Source organism: Harpia harpyja, chromosome Z, assembly GCF_026419915.1.
Source record: "Harpia harpyja isolate bHarHar1 chromosome Z, bHarHar1 primary haplotype, whole genome shotgun sequence".
Classification (NCBI taxonomy): Eukaryota; Metazoa; Chordata; class Aves; order Accipitriformes; family Accipitridae; genus Harpia; species Harpia harpyja.
In genome coordinates, this window is record NC_068969.1 from 72,999,769 (window position 1) to 73,024,555 (window position 24,787).

Below are 24,787 nucleotides of genomic sequence, written 5' to 3' on the forward strand. Positions count from 1 at the left end.
CTCTCACAATAACTATTTTGTGCTTCTGACTAGTGCATCTTAAAGCAGACTTAGCTGTATGGCAGGGGCTCAGCAGCACGGAGATACTGATTTCTGTCTTTGGTTCTGGTATGTGTATTTGCATACACTTTGAAAAGAAGCTGCAAGAGGGAGTGGCTGTGGCGTTCTTGCAGCTGCAGAAATGCGTTACAGTATTCCATTACAAATCTCTTCTGCTCCTGGCACAAAATACAGTAAGCAAAGGCCAGAGTAATTGATTTTCTGCTCCCATCAGCATAAGACACTGTACCTTTAATTTTGCTACTCCATTAATAATCTGCATGGTAGGAGGCCTCTGCTATTAACATTATGCGTGTGCTATTTTTGAACACAGGATGTATAGTACAGTTAGAAGTACCATGTGGTTTTATGGATGTAGCTTCATTTGATTTAAACACAGCAGCTGATTAATCCTGCACAAGATGGGGTGAGAAAGATAGAGTACCAACATAACCCTATAATCTTGTGAAAAAAGTTATGCAGGTCCTGAAAGATCCAGCCATAATTCAGTGACCTGTGATTTGGAAAAGAATCAGGAAAACATTTGCTCAAGTAATGAATATTTTATGTTAGCATCAAGTAACAAGTAAATTTCTTACTGTTTGCTTGCCTTCTAGGAAACAAGGTTATTGGGAAGCATCTTGTTGGTGAAATTTAAAGGAAATTTAAAGGAAAAAAGAAAATTTCAGAACACAGATTTCGTGTTTGTATTTAGTATTTCTAAAACTCATATATGTTGACCTAGATTGTGCTGATTTTTTTTGCCTTGGAAGAGTGATAAACTCCGTCCATCTGCCATTTCTATTTTACATGCAACTCATTTAAAGGACTGTGTGTATATATATTCACACTGTTTGAAGAAGTGACATTCTTCAGCAGCTAATTCTGGATATGCACAATCTCTACTTCTATCTAAAATTTGAAACTATTCTGGGATAGTTTATTGGCTGTTTTGGTGAGCAATTTGCAGCTTTGAAGGACAACTGCTGAAGTGCTAAGAATTTATGAAATGCGGCATACATTACCAGCTCTCAGTCCAACTATCAAAAATAAATGGAATTTCAAATAGAGAGGCTACGGAGAGGCTACATATAGTAATGTTTGAAGTACAGCCAGGCTCCAACTTCAAGCCTACCCAGTGTTAATGGAAGTGTGGTAGGAATTCTGTAAATGGTAACACCTTGAGATACTGAACTTATTGTTTGTCCAGCTGCATGTACTTGGAAACCGGTGTCTAAATGCTACATATCTGCTGTACACTTGAAATTTAATTGAGATCTGATGAACCCAAACCTCAGACTTATTTTGTGATATGCACTATCATCAAAACCATTTAAAAACTCTGTTGTGCAGTAAGCCCTTTAGTGCAGAAATTTCGCATTTGTCTGTATGTTGCAATAGTACAGAGTGAAAGGAGGGCAGATTTTAAGTCTACAGTTTTGTTTTCATTTTTTGGTTTTTCCTAGTTTTAATATTTCCAATGGTGCTGATAATGTCAGCATTGTTTTAGCGCAAAGTTGTTGCTAAGGAAAATGTCCCTAACAGTTTTTTAAATGTGAATTATTGAGTAAACGTACATTTGGGGAGTTCTTTAAGGATACATTATTTATACATAGTTTGTAGCATCTGATGATCTGCTAAATCTGCGTGTTATTGTGACTACTTGTGAACCTTGACATTACTCTGTTTAAAATATATTTTGAAAAAGAAATTGTGTGCATGCATTGGAAGATATTCAGAGCACTATATTAAGTTTAACTTAACTTCTGGAAATACTGAATACAGCTAAAGCATTAGGCTTTGTAAAGGAAACCCTTTGCAAGACAGAAACATGTATGTACACAGAAATGCCCCTGGCATCAGTAAATCTGTATTTCTTTGTGCTGCTGTTATGTTTCTGTATATTGAAATGAATATCAGCATTTCAGCTGGAAGGACATTTTACAGTGTCCTGGAATACTTCAGTTGTTTAAGAGGGGAATCTGAGCTGTAGCCACAATTATGGTACTTTTGCAATAAAACAAGCTATACCTTCAGTGTGGAAATCACGTAGAAGAAGCAGTGTGCTGCAATGTTGATAATCTAAGCTGTGGAATTGCTTCAAGTGGGGAAAAAATGCAGAGAATATATAGATTGTTGATATCATGTGTATGGTGAAGGTATTAAATAGCACTACCTCCACAGAAGATAGGAAAATATTAGCTGTCTAACGAGAAGGATCATTAAATTAGAGTTTAAGCTTTCCTTTAACAACAAAAAGACATCATGTATTCGTGGTATGTTAGATATGGTGTTACACTAGAACTTGCAAAACATTATTTTTGTTTGCATTTCTGCCACTGATATGCTGTATTTCCTCATTACTGGCCTGCTTTCCCTACCTTTCTAGACCTGATCTTCCCTTTTCCTTTTTTTCTGTTTAATTTTTAAGTTCTTTAATACCTGTTCATGTTCTGGCATATAGTTGATGTGGCAATCGGCTTGAATTTTCCTTGGGACTGCTAAATTCTGTTATAGGATTTTCTCTGGTAGATTGCCTTAGGGTAATCCAGATGTTGGAACCTAGCTACCATGTAACGCAAAGGGTTACATGGTGTTACTAGTGGTATTACCAGAAATCAGTGCTTTTTATGTAGTAACCTGTGTAATAATGTCTTGGTGCTTATGCTATTCTTTGGTTTTGTATCTTGTCAAGATTCTTTGCTTTGACAATTAAAACTGTATACAATCTATGTAAACGAGTCCAGATCAAATGGAAATCAGAATATACTATTCCTGTATTGGTCCAGCTTTTAAGAAGCAGTATAAATTTCAGGAGGGGTTTTAATAACTAAAGGGTCTACAGAAACTTTTTGCTTTCTTCTGTACAAGATACATTTTATCTTTCACATGAGAATCATATACAGAATTAATTTCTTATAACAATGAATTTTTGCAGTATAAAACAGGGCTGGCCTTATGAGGAGTGCAGTAGTCTAGAGCAGAATAATTTGTCTTAAACCAAAGAGCCGTATTCTCATTTCCCCTACAGCTCTCCCTCCGCCACACACTGATACAGGAGATGTAAATACTAGGAGTCCAACAGCTGGGGGAACATCAAACATTTTTACTTGAAGGAGGTATGATCACCTCCCTCTCACCCCTTTAAACATCCATTTTGACTTAAGTGGTTGGCATTCATACCCATTTTCATTTCTTATGCAGCCTCCTAAAGTTGTAAACTTATTCACAGATTAAGATTAACATTAGAGCCACCAACAAACTTGATATACATTATGGGTTATTCCAGTGGCATGCTCTTCAATACACCATGAACAGAAGTACAAAAAATTTACTTAAGCTAAAAAGTTTTTTCTACAGTAACTATTTTAAAGTAAAAAAGCAGGAGGGGTAAACATAATTTACAGGAATTCAGACATTATATGCTGAATGTTCAAAGTCCGTATCTAACTTGCTAAATTTTAAAAATATGCAAAAAGGGGAATATCTTCATTTGTAATACATTTTTCAAACCTGTTGTAGAACATTGTTCCAAGTTAGTGCGTTAAAATGGTGTTTCTCTTTCAGACAAGAGCAGGTCAGTGTTCTGTATCAGAACATACACATAGCGGAACCAAGATTAATCCAGCCATACGAACATGTCATTAAGAACTTCATCCGAGAGATCAAACTTCAAAGCACAGAGATGGAAACTTTGGCCATCGCTGTAAAAAGGTATAGTGAGTTGTGTTTCTGGTTCAGTTATGCAGTTACTTTTTTCTCTATCACACTTTGTTGGGTTAAACTACTGGGAGCTAATGCCAAAATATGTTATGCTGAGTAGTTCCATAAACGGAGGTCAAAGTTTAGTTTATATTATATGCACATACATGTGCATAAGCACATACAGCAGCTTGCAAATGATTCCCTGTTCATATTTTGGATAAGTCCTGGACCAAATTTTTGCAGGCTCTATTCTTGTGTTTAATGTCTTAAAACATTTTGACTGCTCTTCCTTGGCTGTAACTTTGAGTTTTAGCATACATGTCCATTATATATTCACTTTAGAAACCATATTTTTGCTTCTTCAGCTTCAAGGGGTGTATTTACCTATTGTAACTACTCGGCATCTGCGATCTCACATTGTTACTGCCAAACCCAAACAGATTAGCTCACGACAAAGATCTTGTTTGTGTGGGTCATGCAAGTTGCTGTAGTTATCCTTTTGAAGTCTCTTCATAGGATAACCAGAGGGGCCTTTTATCTCTGTAACTTAATTTTCAAAATGCAGATGTGATGTATTTCATACTAATCATCAGCTGTCAGCTATTATTTAAAATCTAATTTGCCCGTACCTTCAAATTAATTTGTGATTTTTGTTTCCCAACCATACCAGATTCAAGGTCTGGGCAATGTTAAACTGTTGCCATGTCTGTCTGTCTAATTTGTTTCAGCTGAGGTAGGCAGATGTGTTTCACACGTTTCTATCAAGCCAGAGGGCAACCCCTAAGAGAGTATTCACTTTCAAATTTTAGAGCTCAGGATAAAGCGGCAGTTCAGCTCAGTGAGCTGGAGGAAGAGATGGAACAACGAATACAGGCTGTGGAGCATAAAGTTAAAAAGGAAGTGAGTATTTTATATTTACAAAATTTCATAATTGCCAAACTCTCAGTGGTCTTAAGCAGGATTGATGGCCAGGTGTGTTTTTGATCCTGATGGGCTGACTAAAAGCTGCTGAAGGCAGGGCCTGGATGAAAAGAAGCTATCCATGAGATCAAAAATGTATTCTCTTAATGCTTTCCCAAAGAAGAATGGCTGCTCGGATGTAATAAACCAAGAAAAAAAAGTCTTTCTCTTTTGTGAGAATATGCTGGCCTGGAGGAATTTATTTCTGAGACCAGTATTGGAAACAGATTGGAGAAATGACCTTTCACCATGAAAAAATGGAATCTAGTTTTCCTAGTAGATGAATTTATGTAGAAATTAATGCTTAGGTCATTTGTTTCTAATTTGTGTATCTGCCTGAAGTGGTCATCTTTCTTTCCCCCATTCTCATCCTGAAACTATATTATAGAGAGTTATAGACATGAGAGGGTAATTGTGATGACAGTGTGTGAGGGCCTGAATCTCTGAAAGTTTATGTGAAGTTCTGTTTCAATGTGCTCAAGTTTTAGCCATTGTTTCAACCAGCTTGCCATCTTGATGGAAAAGTACAAGAATCTTCTTCCCCTTAGCCATTGAAAGATATATTACAGCCACATACGGCTGTGTAATCCTAAGCAGAAAGCAGTATGGTAACACCACCCTACTGGTGCAGTCTGTTTCATGCTGTTACTAAATTCATGTAAGATAAATCTAAATTTATAATGTGCATAAGAATAGCAGTTTGTGAAAGTGTTCTAATGTGGACATAAGAAATGCATTAATTAAAACGCATACTATTGGCATAATTATTACTTTGTAGGACATATAAAATACTGAACGTCTATATATTTGGTATGGGTTCTTTCACCAAAGCATTTGCAGAATCAGAAGCAACAAAGTGCAGTCAGCCAACTTTCTGATTTTAAATAGTTCATGGTAATTGATCTGTGAAAGTGAAGAGTGTTCTGATAGATTTACTTTGAACAGCATCTTTTTCTATACAAGAGGCAATGCTCCTACCAAACCATAAAAGTCAGTTGTTTTCCTAGAAACAAAATACAATGACATAAAAATGTTAAAGGTATCACTCCAGTAAAAAAAGCGTATCATAATGTGTTAAACTGATGATAATGCAACTCTCAGGAGAGATAAACTTTCTATTTCCAGAGAGACTAAGCATTTACGTTTAGAAAAGAAATACATTTGCACTGGAAAATTTTTGTTCTGCAAAAAGTGGTAAAAAAGCCCTCAAGACTTTTTAACTACTGTAAAAAGATGACTGGGATGTGTGTATTCCCTCACTCTGAGAACATCCTCCACAGCTACGTACTAGCATTATGTAAAAACACATCTGCTATGTATTATCCACATCTAGTCTGTGTTTTTCATTCTAAAAAGTCCTCAAATTGTCACCGAGTTGCATGGATTACGATTTCACTGTTCACACGTAGCTATAGATGTGAAAGATGGGCTGTAACTTGTTTCTCAGAGCGCTCTTTTCATTTTCACTCCTAAATGTTCCCTTTCACTCGTAGTTCCACATACTCCACCTACGAAAACGCCCTGAGAGTAAATGTAAGATATTTACTTTGTGGGATTGTACTAAGCCGTTAATCTTAATGCCTGTACTCAAGGCTATTGTTCGTCAGAGTGATCTCACTCACGTGGCTGTGACACCTGCCTCTGCATGATAGTATCTACAGGTTGAGCCTATCCTGTTTCTTCAAGGGAAGCAAATAGTTACCAAACAATACCAACAGTAAGAGAGTCCAGCTTGAGCTGATTACTTTGATTATCGTTTTAACACACGGATTATCATTTAACACACGGATGTCAGCATCACTGACAGGAAAGCACTGAATTCTGAGCAAAGTCCATGTCTGTCCTTTCCATGTGAAAACTCAACCTGTTTCATTGGCACCCCATATCACTGCTGCATTCTGGTTTCTTGTGTTGTGAAACTGTTCATTGAAGTCCCTGGGGAGTAACTGGAGTGAGTTAAACACATACTCATCTATAACATGCGGAACATACCATTCTTCTCATTGTTGAGAACTCATTGATGAACTTCCTTTCAAAATCTGTTTTGATTAAAATTAAACACAGAATAGTGTACTTAGTTTGATATTCAGACCAAGTACCATATGAAACTAAAGATGCTGTCATAAGCATGCCTTTTACTGAACATAGGCCTGTAACGTTCCAACAGTTGAAAGTGAAAAAATTTAAAAGAAAAACAGACCTAAATAAGTAACTGATGGTGGCACAGTAATGCTATTACTAGCACGTTGTATGCTGAGCCATAGAAGGCTGGTTTGAAAAAAAGGATGTAATGCCCTTTTTTGTGTGCGGGTGTGTATGTATACATGTATATATGCAACACCTAAATTTATGTACGAATAAAATTTGAACCCTTCTCTTTCAGTTTTTTTAAGACCTCAAGAATATTAAGTACAGGAGACTATGACATGAATAACAAACACTGAATTGATGCATATCTTTGCTTGCACCTTACCATTTTATTTCTATGAATATTTTATAAATGGACCGCATTTACAGAATCAGAATCTGTGGATCTTAAGGAACGCCAGGTTCACATGACGGACAGACAAAATTACACACATTAATCGAAGGGGAAAGTGATTCCAAACTGATGAATGCATTTTTTTAATAAATATTTGAAACCTGCCTCAACTTTTAATAAAATTAAAAATATTGCAGGAGAAGCGAAAAGCTGAAGAAGCACTAAATGAGCTGAAGCGCCAGTATGATACTGAAGTTGGGGATCTTCAGGTGACAATAAAAAAACTTAAAAAGGTGAGTTGAAGTCATAGTGAGAGTTTTTAAAGTGTTTTAAGAGATGCTGACCCTATGAAGTGCCTTCCCCAAGACAGATAATCATTATGTCAGCTTTTTAATTTAATGTGTATTAGTAAATGGCAACTGCAAATAATTTTATGGGTTGTGTTGTCATCCTGAGCTATTGTAGTCATTCTGTGTAATTTACTGAAACACATAGGAAAAGGAGCAACTGCTAGGCAAATTCTGTTGCTGAGTAATTTTCTAGGTCTGTCAAGATGTTAACAGTACAGTTACCTAGTCTTATATTTGATACAATAGAAATAGTCTAATATATTGCCTCTACGTATTTGTAATTTAGAGATTTAGATGAAACTGGCAACTCAAATATAGTAATTTACAGTAATATAGTGCTTTTAGCAGCTAGTGCATTTCTCTCAAATGTTAATGGTAGAGGTGGGTTTAAGCTGTAATTTTAAACTGAAATTACTAGTGGAACTAGTTAGTACTAATCTGAGCCTAACTCCAACCTGATCTTTTAATTTAATACCTAAGCATAAGGTAGACTGAAATTTCAGGTATGAATATTGATTTGGGTTATTTTGGAATTTGGGTTTAATTTTGACATTAGATTTTGCTATAAGTTTTACCAGAATTATAGTGACCAATGAGCATATATTTTTGTTTCTTCATATTGAATTGCACTTAAAAGTGCATTGATAGAAAAGGGTATTTCTCAGAAGAAACATGAGAGCTTGAGAGCTTGTAGTACAAATACTACACAGATGAGGTAGTATATAATTTTTTTTTTACATTAGTGGGGATACACCTGTTTATATCTTCTCAATATCTGGCTTCGGTGTCACTAGTTATGCATGTTCAACACTTACAGAATGCAAAATGCTCATTAAACATTTTTTAAGTATCGATTAAAAAAATTGTATAGAAGGTCAGTGATTTTTGGAGTAATGCTGCCTACTCACACAGTTGGGAAAACTCTGGATTTTAAAAACTTTAATAGCTGTAAAACATTTTACGGATAATTTAATATGATTTCCATTACTTTTTATGTACTTTGAATAAGAACAATCAATAACATACATTAATTGTGCAATTTTTATCCTTCTAGCTGGAGGAGCAATCCAAAAATGTAAATCACAGGGAAGATGTGGTTGAATTGAGAGAAAGAATACATGATATGTTGCTGGTAAGAGATTATTATTGTTAACATATTAATTTAGCCTCAGTTTTAGCCTCTACAATACAGACTTTTTTTTTTTTTTACATTCAGTACTAGTAAGCTACGAAATAAACTTTTGAAGTTGGTAAGTGTATGAGCATCTGTAACTTGGGGAAAAAAAACCCGTTTGGTATAAATGCATACACATTCTAGGTATAACATTTAGAAATGGCTTGAGATGATATAGTCCCCTTTTTGTGTAACTGAAATGGAAAAATAAAAATTCGGTAATTCTTGTATGTTAATTTCCTGACTTCTCTGTTGATTTAGAGTTCTTTAATTTTCTTTCCCCCTCTGTCCTCAGATTTTCTAGTGTTTCATTTTTATTTAATTTTGATGGGTTTTATTTTACCATTATAATATGTCAGCATTTTATGCAGATGACTATGACAGCTAACATCTAATATCTTCCTTCTTTTAAGGAAAATCAGAAACTTAAGAAAGATCTTTTAGAAGCACAGACAAATATAGCTTTTCTACAGAGTGAATTAGATAGCTTGAAAAGCGAGTATGCAGATCAGACTCTGAACACTGAGAGGTAAGGTACTTCCCTGGTGAAAAAATTATCACGTAGAAAAAAATCTGTTGTCTGATGTAGTTGTTATGTATGCAGTTGGTAACTGTTATTTTCTAAATTTGCCATAAATGACAGGTACATATTTGACACCATGCAAAGTATGCCATGGCTACTGTTCACTTCTCTTGTCAGGTTTCTGAAAAAGCAAGTTCTGGATATGATGAGAACTCTCATAATCTTGCAAGGAAACCCATTGATTTTACTGGGACTTTAGTTAGGAGAAGTTATAGCATCAGGCAGTTTTTTCCTTCATGACTTGCACTCAGGTGAATATCTGTATGAATATTAGGGAGAATAGTTTTGGAAGCCTCCCACGTCAGTCTCACCCAGTTTTTTTCTAAAGTGAATGAAAGCTGCTTCTTGACATTCATTTAAAGGAGCGTAAATGACAGTTTCATTATGTGATTATCTTCAGATAACACAAATGATATTTCAGGGGGAAAGGAGTTAGTCCATATGGTTATTTTGTAGATCTTTTATTTTTCGTTCACGGTCTTTGTTGAGATATAATGGCAGAAATCAATCAAGTTACCAAGTGATTTTACTTTGCATAAAACTGCTTTTAACATATTTCAGCAGAAATAGAAAAACTGTATTCAGAAATACTTTGAAATGCTGTCTTTTCAGCACTATATGTTTATTGCCTCTCACAAATCTTGACTGTTGAGTTTTGTCCTCTGCCAAAAGCAATATTATAAAAATAAAAAAGGATATCCTGTGGAGTATAACTTCTTGGGTTTTTTTTGCAGAGACCTAGAAATGATCCGAGAGTATACTGAAGACAGAGATAACCTGGAAAGACAAATTGAAATACTTCAGTAAGTACTTAGTAATTTAGGTTTTTATTAAACTTTGTCCTGTCATATTTGGGGGTAAATGTTTTTGTATGCAAAAGACTGGGGTGACATTTGGGAAAAAATACCAAGTAAAAATACTGAAATGGCCTCAATTCTCATAGAAGATACTGTGCTCAACTCTCATAGAAGGTACTGTGCTACTAACTCTACTGTGTTACTGAGCCACTAACTCTTCATTGTTTTTTCTTTCTTTTCTTAACGTCACTGACTTTCATTTCTTTATGATAAGCTGAACGAGATTTGAGTCTATCCATGCTATTATGAAAAATGTTACTTGGCTCCTTTTTTTATTGACTTCACTTATCCAGTAACTCCCTGTCTCATCGTTATCTGGAAAGTACTGTGTGTGTGCAGTATTATACAAGGGGCATACAGATTTCTACTTTCAAGGAGGATCACAATGAATATTTTTCTTATATCTTTTGTTAATTTCCTTATCCTAAACATATTCTTTCTTTCAAGCAGCTGAGTCGCATCTATCCTTAGAGTCATCTCAACAATACTTAAAGGGTAGTCACTTTGTATTTCAGAAATGGCTGTACCAGTTTACTACCCCATAGCTGTTTTTTTGCAGCCATTCCTACAGTGTCTTTTTTCCCCTCAGCTGACCACTGACAATGCTACAGAAGTGAAACAGGGTTTCCTAGGCTGCTACTGGAGGCTAAACTTCACAGTGCTTTTTTCATGTACAATCGTTTGTTTGAGTATACAACAACACATTTCTAGTTCCACATTACTCTTTAGTGTTTATCTAAAGAAAAACAAAAGGTTTTTTTGATGTGTATTTTTTCAATTCTTCTTTGTGGTAAGTTACATAGTTTTTAATGTTTTCTTTACTCCTGCAAGTTAAACTATGTTTCCTTGTTAGATCAGCTAACAGAAAGCTACATGACAGCAATGATGGTTTAAGAACTGCTCTTGAAAACAGTTTCAGCAAGTACAACAGATCATTGGTACGTATTTATAATTTTGTTATGTTGTATTAGAAGGTTTAAGAATTAACACAGCAAATGCAAATTTGTTTGTACTTCAGTGGGTACTCAGAAAATTGAGTTTTATTCAGTGGACTTATTCTGAGAATATACTTGTGTAGCTGAATTTTGTCAGATTTTACTTATCTTTTGTGAAATAATGGAGTTCTGTTAGACCACAACTACTTTCTGAGGTGCTTTGGAAAGTAGTGATTTTTTTAATAAGCTACGGCTAAATGTATCTGATGAGGTGAATAAATCAGCAGTTTCTCTTGCACTAAAGGGAATATATTTGTATTGCATATATGGGAGTGCCCTACCACTGAAAACACTTTTTCAGAAAACTGCTTTCTTTTAGTAGCAGGGGCTTAACCTAATTTGAACTTTTGTCCAGGCAAGTCACTGGGAAAAAGAATAGCAGTGATTGTTGATGATAGGGACCTCAGTCAGACCCTTTTGGGCTATCACAGCTGTACAGGGATGTATTGTAACAGATGTAATGTGCCATCCTCCAAACCAGAGAAAGGAAGACTTGAAAGTTACAATAAATTTATTCTACACTGCCATTTTGCAATATTGGGAAACCTATTAAACTCCAAAACTAATGACTGGGCAAGGCCTTACATCACCAGGAAAGGACTAACTTTTTAGAAGGATGGGGCCAGAATAAAGGGTCCACAGAGACAATACTGGTCAGGAAGCAGGAAAATAGGGGTCATCGCCTGTTTCCAGCATACCAGACCAATGAACACGAGTGCCTTTTGCTGATACAGGCTACCAAAGGTTCACTGCAGATGCAACAAGTGGTAACATTTCCTTCTGCCGTGCCCTGAAACATAAGAGAGGCAGCTTACAGAGAAGGCAGAGGAAACTGTTCCCAGTGAATACATGTGTAAAGGGACAGAAGAACTTACAAAATACTCTGTCATGTGCTATCAGTTGAGATCTCTCCTTCTCTCCACTATCTCACTCAAGAACCAGGAGGTATCTCTACTGAAACACTCAGCCAGTGACATTTCCCTTTTTTACTTTAGTAGTCAACATGCCATTTTTCTAAATATTACTTTTCAAAGTTTAGCATTTCAGTCTTCAGGTGTAGTCAATGAAATCATCCTCTTGGAATTTCCATTGTCTCTTTCGATAGAGTGTGACTAGCAGGTTCAGTATTCAGGCAACAGTGGAGCCTAAATGCCATGTGTAATGGGCCTTTTGACATCCAGTCCTATATAAAGCATGAGGTTTAATTAAAAATAAGTAGTTGAATATATATGAAAATACACAGCAGTAATTTTGATGATGCACACTTTTTTCATTACAAATCTAGATGCTTACACTGCGCTCATCAAACTTATTGTGCATTTGTTATGTATCTGTCGCAGCGGTTAGCAAACACGTCACCAGGAAGCACCATTTCTAGAAACAGTCCTAAATTTAATGGTGGACAGTCTCCTCTAAACCCACGATATGACAGGTAAGCCAGGTTTGCTTTTATTAAGTTTAAAAAGACTAGGGCTTCATACTTGTCTTAGTAGAGCAAATATTGTCAAATAACAGAGCAAATAGGTCTGATTCAGAAGGAATGTGTGACCATAGCATATGATCCAAAGTATACTGAAGTCAATAGGAATATTTTCAATGACTTTGGAAAGGTCAGGAAAACTCTTTTCGGTGCAATTCATGAACTTATGGAGAGTTCAGACAGCCTCTTGTTTGGCCTTGGACTGTTTTGATTCTAGTTTGATTCTCAATCTCCTCTCTTTGCCTCCAAGAAACTGTAAAAATCTGCTGAGGACCTCTGTTAACTAGCTTACTCAGTACTTAGGAAATAAAACATTTTTCATTTTATCTTCAGCCTGTACGTCTGGTTTTCTCATGTAATAATTATTACAAAGGTATGTGGGCCTAATTCTTCAGAAGAACAAACATCCTCATCTCTCACTGACATGCAAGAGAAGTGAATGCCCTTGGATATTAATTGGCTAAGAGCCACTGAGAACAGTAAGTTATCTAAGTGCAAATATCAAATGGTCAGAGCTACTTTGATTTCATACTTACTGGATGCAGGTCATTGCTCAGAGCTTCCTTAGATCGTTGCAGAGACTCTCACTGAAGTCACTGGACATTGGATCCAACCTCCAGTGCTGGAGATAATGCTATGTTTTCACCTTTTTTTTTTTTTTTTAAGCAGATGGAACTGCCAGCAAAAATGTGTGTCCTTATTCAATTGATAGATTTTTTTGGTCTTATTTTTCTTTCAGTGGTACTTCAAACTCTAGAGAGATCTCTGTTAGAGTTCTTAGTAGTCTGTGTTTTACATTTTGCCAGAGAGATGAATATCTTTGGTAGGGATTAAGTTGGCTTCTGCTTCACACTAATAATACCTCAATTCATTCTATAGTGTTACTCTTATTCTGCTGTCTCCATGTGAGATGTGTTTGCTGGCTGTAAAATTTTGTTTGTCACAAACTGATTCCCTCTGCTGAATGCAGATAAAAACCAATTCCCCTCTGTTGGACCCTCTGCAAATTTTGAGAGGCATCCACTACTAAGCTGCATATTACATTGAGTAATTTTCTGAAGGGGTAACTAAAACCTCTCTGGAGGCTTAGCGATGTCTTTCTGTGTGAATATTTATTAGTAACTGCCACATGGTGCAATCCTTGCATTCCCACAAAAGCGAGAAGTGCAAGCTACTTTAGAAGAAAGTTTATGTGGTAGGAATAAAACTTACTCTTAACAGGTGTGACTTAGTAGTATTAAAAGACAGAAAGAGATATGAATGTCCCCAAACCTGTTCATTTTCAGTACTTTGTCTGTCTCCTGACATCAGATCAGCCCCTCTGGCAGCAAACTATCTTTACAAGGATTGATGCTGACCTTGTCTGTTCTAGCAGTTTAGTGCTTCACATCCATACCCAACAGGACAGAGCCAAACTGGTTCTCTCTTCTCCACTGTGACTTGGAGACCTTTTCTATCTCACTGTAATTTGTGCCTGTCCCTGTCTTGCTGCAGGAGCAGGATAATGACTGTAGCCATAGTAAACTTTTTTGATTCTTTTAAGATTCAGTCTATTAATCTTTCTTTTCTGTAGTTTCATTTACACAAATAAAAACTATTTTTTTTTCTGTAAGCCATACTGTCATTGCTGCATCCATTTAAATATTTTTATATATTATAACATCCAGAATGAAAAAAAAAAGGCTTTTGAAGGAAGGGTGAAAGAAAGGACGTTTGTGTAAAACCTTAAGGTTTGCGTAGCCTGCCAAACTGTAAGACAACATGTTTCAGTGACTTCTTCCACCATTACTGATCTCCTGAACCTGGTTACCCCTTTTTCTCTATTTATAGCTGTTATTTATTGGCCTGTGTGCATCTGTGAGCAAATGCATTCATTTCAGTTAGATACAGTATTTCAAGGTCATTTTATGTGTCTTAGAATAGGCCAAAATTAGCTAAACCATCAGCTATCATCTTCTGCCTTTGATGTCTTCATAGTACATAATTTTCTGAATCTTTTTTAAACAATTATTTTTTCTGTGTATGAATAAATAGACATTCTTACTGAGACTTGGGAAGTCATCATCAATAACATAGTTTATATAATTTAATATTAGCATCCTGAGAGATACGATTGAAAAAGAAATTATTTAGAAAGGCAAAATAGGCATTGACATATGTCTGAAACTGTATAGTTAGCATTTCTAAGTATTGACTGTTCCAGAATGGCTCCAAATCTGTTGGGAAAAACAATTGTGCAATAATTTTTTTTTTTCTTCCCCCCTCCCAATATTTTCATATTAGATCATCTCATTCTTCTTGTGTGGATGAAGATTATGATTCTTTAGCCCTTTGTGATCCTATGCAAAGGATAAACTATGAAGTTGACAGCTTACCCGAGAGCTGTTTTGACAGTGGTTTGTCTACCCTGAGAGATTCAAATGAGTATGATTCAGAAGTGGAATACAGACATCAAAGGATTTTTCAAAGGTCACAGTGTATGCAAGAAAGCTTTGGTGGTGATGCTTCTGATACAGATGTGAGTGCCAGATTTACTCCTTCTCTGAGAAAGACCTTTGGCTGGAGACAAAATTAGTTTCCTGTTTTTAAAATGAAATGGATCTTTTCCCGTAGGCCAGTTAAAACTAAGTATTTGGGTTATATGTGTTTAAATAAGATTAGTGACAATTATTTGGAGACTGCATAAACAGTTACTGCTCTTTGGTATAAAATGTTTGTTTTGACATTTTTTATAGGTTTTTCAGGTAATAATTTCATTTTTTGAAGTAGATGTGGTTTTTGAAGGTTGTTAAACAGCATGCGGACAGGAGCCCATTTTTTAATGATTAAAAAGCAGATACTATAGAAGTAAAATAGGTTTCTGTTCACTTTCTCTTACTATGCTGTGACAATGAATGAAAAAATCACATATATGAGAAAGAATACCGTTAGTGCGTACATTGACTTACACAGTAAGTCTCAGAGAATTTAGAAATGTAGGAAGGTATTATTGTATCCATTTTGTTGTTAGTAAAATGGAGAGCTTTACTGATCATAGAATCATAGAATGGTTTGGGTTGGAATGGACCTTAAAGATCATCTAGTTCCACCCCCTCTGCCATGGGCAGGGACACCTTCCACTAGAGCAGGTTGCTCAAAGCCCCATCCAACCTGGCCTTGAACACTGCATAGCAAGACTAGTATCAAGCACAGCAGAACACAGGTTTTTTTCTAGAGCAGATCCTTTACTGTGCATTTAGTAGAGACATTTAGTCTCTGTTTGCAGTTGAAAATGCTATGAATAGTGCTGATTACAGCTGTGCTATAGTTAATTTAGCTTGAGTAGTAATAGTATAGAGACTAACGTCTTGTAGGGAAATTCTTAATTTTTGTAAAATAAGCTTTGAAATAAAGTATTTGTTTATTGTATTTATTTTTTAAGCTGAAATTTTCCATTTGGAAATTAATTCACTCTATCTGGAAACTGTACTGAAAGCATGTATGCCAAACAGCAAACATGTTTAAGGACCAAATGTAGGCTATAGTAAACAGCAAATGTGAATAAGAACAGAATAATCACAGTATTTCAACTAAACTGCAGAGCTCTATTTTGTCATGTATCTCTGTTTGATCCAAACTGTTGAAACAAATGTTTTAATCAATTTTAGCTATGCCTTTCCAAAAAAGCATACATTTCTTACCAGGGCTAACACACTAGCTTGTACTTTCAGGTTCCAGAGATCAGGGATGAAGAAGCATACAGTCCTGATAACAGCCATACACTATTAGACTGGAAGACCTCACAACCAGTAAGTCGAAGCAGCTCAATTGCTTCAACAAGGAAATACATATCTGCTCTCACCCCTCAGGTAACCAGTTCTTTAGCAAAAAAGAAAAAAAACCCAGTGTTTGATACAGAGAATATTTTTTATATGAGTTGAAATAGAGGGGTTCTTTTTATTTTCAGTCAGATGCAACTGAATGTACTCCGAAATACCCCAGTTCAGAGAAAGCTTACAAGATTGTTCTTGCTGGAGATGCAGCAGTGGGAAAATCCAGTTTCCTTATGAGACTTTGCAAGAATGAGTTTCGAGGCAATACCAGTGCAACCCTGGGTATAGTTGTTGTTCTTCTTAAAATATTAAAGTGAATTTCATTGCTGTTCTGCAGAAGTGGGTCAAAAGATCACTCTCTGTGATTGCTTGCCAGGGTTTCCTGAATATACACACGCAGTTTCTTAGGCTGTGACATCTAATTGAGTACTAAAGCTTAGAAGTGCCTGACTGCTGTTTGGAGTGGATAATAGGGTACTGCTCTAATTTAGTTTCTCTTTGCAAAGCACAAAGCCTGTTCCTGAGCATTACAAAGCACCAGAAAAGGGAATTTCAGTGTAATGAACTTAGAATGTGTGTACGATCCTTTTCGCATTTTTCATTGCTTTCTTGTCTTCTCAGCTCTTTCCTCTTTCCTTAGTATTTCGTACTATCCTTTGATGTCTTTCATACTATTTTTTTGTCTCCATTTCTTCAAAGTGTTATTGAAGCTTTGGTTTAAATGCAGCTGGAGGGATTTCTGACTAACTTGTTGTGTATATTATTATAGCTGTCAGCTAACAAACTTGTCTTACTGATTCCAAAGCCTGAATTTTTGTCTTCCAATCAGATCATAGTTATATATTTGTTTTATTGCCTCTGAATCAGGATTTTTGTTCTAATTTATCTTTTTCTTCCTTGGCATTTGAAATAAAGTCTGTTTTATAAAACACTTTCTCTTCTTCCATACAACTGTTTAGCAAAATAAAGCAGAGAGAGATCTTCTTGCTTGCTGGTCATAATGCCAGATTTGTATCCATGCTTCTGGGAAAATGTATGGGTAAAATATTTCTTTAAATGTTTTTCTAAAGACAAATTAAATATGTTCAGGCAATTATTGCGGTTCAAGGCTATGTGAATGACTGAAATTTCATAATCTATTAAGAGATGAATCTTGAAATAACTGTTGTATATGGCACATAATTTTTCATTTTCTGTGGGTTTTTTAAGGTTATTGATGTTTTTTATTACACTATATGCATTATTCTTTTCAGGTGTGGATTTTCAAATGAAAAGACTAATTGTTGATGGAGAACCTACAGTGCTACAACTGTGGGACACAGCTGGGCAGGAAAGGTTAGTGATTCTCTGCACTTACATAATTTCAATTGGTTTGTTTCTAAAAGACGTTTGCCTTTTTTAATCTAGGTGAAAAAAATTCTGCTAAATATTATATGGTTCTATAGTAAGTTGGTATGGCCATATGTAAATGTCTATAAACAGATGTGATTTTACTCTGCTGAGACCCCAGGACAGGTGGAATGTTTATTTGTTACCTTTGGTGATGCCTGAGGTAATCTTTTCTCTCTGTAGAGAGAAATAATTGAGGTTCACCATGGCGTTTATTAATTAAATCTGTATGTCCCTCTCTTGCAATACAAAAAGATGGAGTAGATGTACATTGTTTCTTCTGGTTTTAGTCTTTAGCTTTCTTTGTCCTTACAGACCTGCATTTCTGAGCAGGCTTTATCTTAAAGACTCCCTTCACTTCACCCTCTTCTCCTCTTCTTTCCTTTAAAGTCCTGATCCTGATTTGTATTGCATTTGCAGTGTATGAAAACTTCTTCCCAAAGACTTTAAAAAGGCTTATGGCAAAATTGTACAGATTGCTGAATGTATATCCAAGGTCCTTCAAATTATTGTGTAGAGTTTCCTCAAAATCCTATGACCTCCTTACTTGAGAGCCGTTGCTTCTTTACTGACAGCTTTTGGGGCTTAAGAGGTTAATCCAACACCTTGGAAGTCAGTTTAATCTGTTCATTGACCAAATCAGCAGTTTTCAAGAACCACTTTCAAACGAAGCTGTGAGAAAACTCATCTTGTAATGTGGAGAGAATCTTATTCAGTAGTGCGATAAAGTACTGCTGTGTTCTTAATGATGTTAAATTGACTTCTTTTTTGATAATGTGGCCATATGCAAATCTTTTTTTCTGAAAGATTCCGAAGTATTGCTAAATCATACTTCAGAAGAGCAGATGGTGTCTTACTGCTATATGACATAACGTGTGAAAAAAGCTTTCTTAATGTGCGAGAATGGGTGGATATGATCGAGGTAAGACCCTTGAGTATATACAGCTTACAAACTATGTTTCACTCCATTGTTAACCTTATTATTTATAAAATTTGAGTATCTGCATATTGGAATTAGCCAGACTGCAGTCTTTCATAGAAGTAAAATCTACATGGAAGTCCTAAAAGTATCCTGATGTATTCAGTTAGTTAGTGTTAAAACTGATACATCTTTTTGTATAAAAGGGTATCATGTAATCACATTCTTCCCATTCACTTCCTTTTGAAATGAACATGAGAGCCCATCTCAGATACCCTCTTGTGGATGGCTTGAGTGTTCCTTGGAGTCTTTGCATTTTAAACCAATATGTTAGATTCTGTAAATTAGCTATAATTCAAGTGAAATTTTCAGTATTTCTTCCTACTATTACTTCTTGTTTGTTTATTTGAATACAAATTTGCATTTGATGAAAAGGGTTTTTCTCTCGGACCAGAGGCATTTATTTAATAGGAGGGAAAGTGATAAACAAAATCCTTAATCATCTTCTGAAAGCGATTTTTTAATCATAGTATAGGAGTTGGTCACTTTTCTCATAGTAATTTTGTCACATAGCGTTTGGACACAGTAGCCATTTCCATTAGATTAACTTGACGCATTAAATTCCTTGTTGGGAAACAGGGCTTATGGGAGGGGAAGCATATCTTTGCAGGCTGATGTTTAAGCTGGCTGCTTAAATATCAACTACCTCATGAAAAGTTCTCAGCATGACTTTCATAATTTGTTATTTTTTGTCATTTTTGGTGCTAGTTACTTTTTTGTATTCTGAGTGTTCTAGCAGTAAGGAAATAAAATCCTCTTTACAGGATGCAACTCATGAGAATATTCCAATTATGATGGTGGGAAACAAAGCAGATCTCCGCCAAGCCGTTACAGAACAAGGGCAAAAATGTGTGCCTATGAAGTATGGAGAAAAGCTGGCTATGGTAAGGTCCAAGTCTACCTCTTTAGGATAAAATGGTCTTAAGAACTTTAATCTGAAAACCATGTGAGAAACTAGTAAACAAAAGTAATTTTCTGGTCATTTGTTCAAATCTATTAAATAGGATTCATGGATACTTTTCACGAAAACTGTCCTATTTTGATGGTGTTTGCTGGGCTAAATCACATCTCGGTGTCTACTAAGCTGAACTTCGTTATTGGCTGGGGTAGTCTTCTCAGTCTTTATGGTGAAAAAGTGAATGGACTAGGAGACTGAGTTTTTCTGCTGCCAAAGAGAAATTGCCAGTGCAAACATGAAGCACACTAGTGAGCGTATGAGGCTTTTCACCTGGCTTGTGTCTGTCCAGCTTTTGAGTGGAATATTTTCATCTTCAAGAGACTACCTTGTACTCCTGCCATGTCTGCAGAAAGAAAAAAGAAACTCTCTGCTATAAATAGAAGTGTGGACAAGTTTTTTGCATATATTTATATGGGGGATGGGGAATGCACATAGCCTGTGTTTTGCAGAAAAAAATGTAGAATCTAGAGTCTTGAGTTGCTGAGTGCTTGTGCAATTGATTGATTATACCAGGGCAGATACCTTATCTGTTACTTATGGAATGATATTTCTGGTTAACCTAGAATACCAGATGCTGTAGTTTATGAGTAGGTAACAAGCTGGATTCAGTAACCTGTCCTAGCAACTCTCTTCCTATTTTGCAATCTTGTGGAAAAGAAGATTGAGTTTGGACATTAAGCCTATGATGTGGTTTTCATTCAGTTTGTTAATTCAGAATATAGTGAATGTAAAAAAGATACAATTAAGAAGCAATTACTGTTTTTTTCACAGTACTAAAGTGAATATATTGGAGAATGAAGAGTACCAGAAGAAATCCTGTTCATTTAAATGTGTGTCATCTTTCTTTGTGTTACTGAGGAAACCATTTGTGATTGAATATACATATTCACATGGGAACCATTTCAGATTAGTTGGCTTAACATTTTATTTTTACTCACAGACTTACAGTGCACTGTTCTGTGAAACAAGTGCTAAAGACGGATCTAATATTGTAGAAGCAGTTCTTCATCTTGCTCGGTAAGTAGCCATGTTTTTATTTTCGAATGAACACATCTGAGTATGTTTTGTAAAAAGGACATTATATGTGAATATACATACAAAGACACACATATGCATTTAAAATTGCACCAGCATCAAATTCAACAAACAAAATTTAAAAAAGAATACCATGTTAAGTCTTTATAGATAAATGCAAGACAGGATTTATTCTCAGTTTAATCAAGTAATGTGTTTTTGCCTGCAAATGTTACAAAGCTGTCTCAATAATTAATATTTAAATTAGAGCTCAGTTATGGAGCTCACAATTTTAAAACCTGTTTGGTGAATGAATTAAATTTTTCAATGATACATGGATTTACTTTCTTAATTCTTTCTTAAATTAATTTCAAATGTGTATAATTCTATGTATAATTAATTCTTAATTCTTTCACATATATTACTATATATTCAGTTTTATTACTGACCATTCTAATCCCACATATTTTCTTTATGTCCCTTTCTCTAAATTATTTAAAATATAGAAATTCTGATTATATCCATTTAGCAACCTGGTATTTCTGTGATAATGTGTGAGCTAAACATTACACTTCTATTAGCTTTCCAAACCATTCTTGGTTACAATATATTTTTGAAAGGCTGGCAGTATGTAATGAATTCTCAGACTCTTTTTTTTCAATTTAATATGTGGGGCTCAAGGCCAGAATTATAAACCATATTCATGTGATTTTTGCAGCAGCCTAAAGTAATAATAAAACTTTTTCACATTTGGTCAGTATTTGATTATTTGTTACTAAAATACTACTGATTAACATGGCTTGAATATAAAATACTGGCTTGCTAGAGAGGATCATTTCTTCTTCACAAGGGACTTTCAAGTCCTTATTTCCAGGAAAATGCATCCATCAGATGCAGCAAGAACATAGGCATTCATTTGTCTGTCAGTGTCAATGTGAAGTTAACTGCTGATTTGTTAAATGACTCATTTCCAAGAACCTGGCCATGAATGCAGCAGTAGATTATGAAATTAGAGAACATACATACACACACAGTTATATAACATTAATCACAGTTGGAAAATTATCTCTAATGTTTAAACGTGATAACTTTGTTTTAACTGTTTCAAAGATGAAAAAATGTTTTGGCAGTTGGAGCCTGTCTTTTCAGAATGTCAAAAAAAAAAAAAAAGAAAAATTGGTATTTTTCTTCACAAGGTTCACTGATTCTGAAATGGTCTAGACATTACCCAGAACCTTGGTCTGGAATGGTTGGCTGCAATTCCTTTACCCAAGTCTTAGTAATTTGTATTCTTTGAAAGAAGCATTTCATTTTGAAATAAAAATTTCTAAATGAACATTTCATTACTGTTATGTTGAATAATACAGTGTTCTGAGAGGAACTTCATGAATTTATTCTACTAATATGATGAGGACTTAAATTTTTTTTATATATATATGAAAGCAAGAAATTTTAGAGTTGGCTTTTGACATTCTAGGGGGCCTGTAGTGAGAATACAACTCAATAATCACTCCTACATACACAACTTTTAAGTCTGCATTTCTAATAAAACATCCAACAATGTGTGTTTTTCCTCTGAGGGTAAATTTATACTTGAAATTGCAGTTATTTAATTTTATACTTTCAGCTATGAATGTATACTGTTTCTGTGGTAATATACTGAAGCAAGCAAATTAAAGAAAAATGATTAAAAGAAAAGGGAAATCAGAACATTGTAGAGTTATTACATATCAGAAATTATTATATTTCTGTCACTAATTATGATTTGTATAGAAATATTGATATGATTCCCAAATTGGAAACTTATGAGACATGCTGATTCTGTGCACTTAAAACCATAGTTTTAACCATGCAATAGTAAGCAACAGGTAAGCTCTGTAGGATATACTGGGAGAAACAGAACAGTGAACATGAATAGAAATATATTAATTGAGTGCATTTTTTTGTTTGTTTGGTTGGTTTTTTTACAGGGAAGTACGAAAACAAAGTGATAATCGAGATGATACGAGGTCAGTAACCAGCCTGGCTGGGACACCTGTCAAAAAATCAGCACTCACGAGAAACTGTTGCAATGTTTAAGTGACAGATACTTTTCCTGACCTAAATAACTTGTATATTTAAAAAAAAAAAAAAAGAAGGATTTTAATAATATGTTCTTTTTATCTTGGATTTATATATCTGTGTATTTAGAAATTGCACATCATGTTAAAAATCCAGACTCTACTTTCTACTCATTCACATTAGTGCATTTGCTTTGCCTCATAGGCTCTGGTTTTGCTTTTCTTAAGTAATGTAAGTCAGTGAAGTGAGCTCAGAATCAATGCTACAGTAGTCACTGCATACAATATTGTAATATATTTTATCTTCTTTACCTGCTTGTTTCTTTATGGGCTCAGTATTTCTTACATACAGAACATGATAATATCAAATATCACTCAAAAGAAAAGAAAAATTTACAGCTTCAATTAATTTAATCTCTTTTTGCTCATGTCTGCTTATCTAGTTTTTTGAAGGCCTTAAATTATATGTTGATGAAACATTTCCCAAGAAAACTCCAAACCATTAAATGGTTGCCTAGATTCAAGTAAACCCTAAGTTCAGGGCATGAAGCAGAATGGTCTCTGTTGGGAGAAGACAGTGTGGTTGCATGTGGTTCTGGTATGATTTTGCAGAGGTTGGCAAGTTAGAATTTATTTAATTATGGGAGTTGGGGTTTGATTCAGAACTGAGAAGTAGACTTTACATCTGATCCTACACAGCTCAGAAGTGAAAGGAACATTTGCATGGACCATTACCATTCAAAATTCCAGAGAGACTATAATACCTGTGATATGTAGGATTACCGAGATGAGTTAATGATCCAATATCTGCCTGTTTGTTTAGACTAGGTCATTATTAGTATTACAGACAGATATGGGTTGTAATTTTCCCTTGTTTTTCAAATGTCTTCCATTCAGACACTAGTTGAGGGATTGTAATAGTACAGAGGAGTCTGTTTTAATGGATATTCTTTATGCATTTTTGAAGTTTTAAACCTGCAGGTGAAAGAATTGCTGCACATGCACAAGCACCTGTATGAATTGTTCATTAAAAAAAGTCCCTGAAATAACAGCAACTACTTACCTTAGTGAGAATTCCTTTGCCTAATTTTAGGAAAACTCTGAGAATCTCACCAGCTGGTAGCTTTAGGTGATGTCATCTCTAAAAACTGAGTTACTATTACTTATAATAAATAGTTCCCAACAGTCCTATAGTGTAGTAAAAATTGTAGATATTTCTACAATTAACAATCATGATCCAATTCTTCTCAGCTTTCACTAATTTTGATCAGAATGGGGTGGGGCCCCTTCAGAGCCTGCAAACTGTTTCAGTCTTTTCTGTGTGTATTAATGAAACATCTCCAGGCTGAAACCTAGCTCAGTAAATGAACCTTGGATAAAGTTTTATGGACTGATTGGAAGCCCATATGACTAGCAGCTGTTACTGCATTTTGTCAGCACTATATCTGAACACTGTATAGACTGAGTTCTCAGAAACAGGATGGTTCATCATTTAAAAAAACATACAGTTTTAAAGCAGGAAGAAGCAATGGTTTTAGGCATCCTTTGAAACCTCTAGATCAGAGCAGCTCATCCTCAGGTAACTATCTGAAAGCTTGTTCTTATCAAGACAGAGAAATCTAGTGCCAGAAGGGATAAGTGTCATGGTTTAACCCCAGCCAGCAACTAAGCACCGCACAGCCACTCACTCACTTCCCCCCTCCCCTCAGTGGGATGGGGGGGCTGTCAGGAAAAAAAAAGTAAAACTCATGGGTTGAGATAAGAACAGTTTAATAGAACAGAGAAGAAGAAACTAATAATGATAACAGTAATAAAATGACAACAGTAATAATAAAAGGATTGGAATATGCAAGTGATGCACAATGCAATTGCTCACCATCCGCTGACCGACACCCAGTCAGTCCCCGAGCGGCGATCCCCCCAGCCCCACTCCCCCCAGTTTCTATACTA

At 35.4% G+C, this 24,787-nt stretch overlaps 1 protein-coding gene across 2 annotated transcripts in view; it reads left to right on the forward strand.

Moving 5' to 3' along the window:
- RASEF (RAS and EF-hand domain containing) overlaps positions 1–24,301 on the forward strand; it is a 33,115-nt gene extending 8,814 nt beyond the window's left edge. The window contains exons 2-17 of one of the 2 annotated variants that reach the window (XM_052778580.1): positions 3,607–3,753; positions 4,554–4,644; positions 7,384–7,479; positions 8,591–8,668; positions 9,124–9,239; positions 10,028–10,096; positions 11,004–11,088; positions 12,486–12,577; positions 14,909–15,143; positions 16,336–16,473; positions 16,551–16,719; positions 17,691–17,772; positions 18,634–18,748; positions 19,570–19,689; positions 20,704–20,780; positions 22,748–24,301. In XM_052778580.1, the coding sequence (XP_052634540.1) occupies positions 3,607–3,753; positions 4,554–4,644; positions 7,384–7,479; positions 8,591–8,668; positions 9,124–9,239; positions 10,028–10,096; positions 11,004–11,088; positions 12,486–12,577; positions 14,909–15,143; positions 16,336–16,473; positions 16,551–16,719; positions 17,691–17,772; positions 18,634–18,748; positions 19,570–19,689; positions 20,704–20,780; positions 22,748–22,856 (1,819 nt within the window). In that variant the 3' untranslated portion in view covers positions 22,857–24,301. The remainder of the gene's footprint in view (positions 1–3,606; positions 3,754–4,553; positions 4,645–7,383; positions 7,480–8,590; positions 8,669–9,123; positions 9,240–10,027; positions 10,097–11,003; positions 11,089–12,485; positions 12,578–14,908; positions 15,144–16,335; positions 16,474–16,550; positions 16,720–17,690; positions 17,773–18,633; positions 18,749–19,569; positions 19,690–20,703; positions 20,781–22,747) is intronic. The other variant, XM_052778581.1, reaches the window with a different exon arrangement.
- The last annotated feature ends 486 nt before the right edge of the window (positions 24,302–24,787 follow it).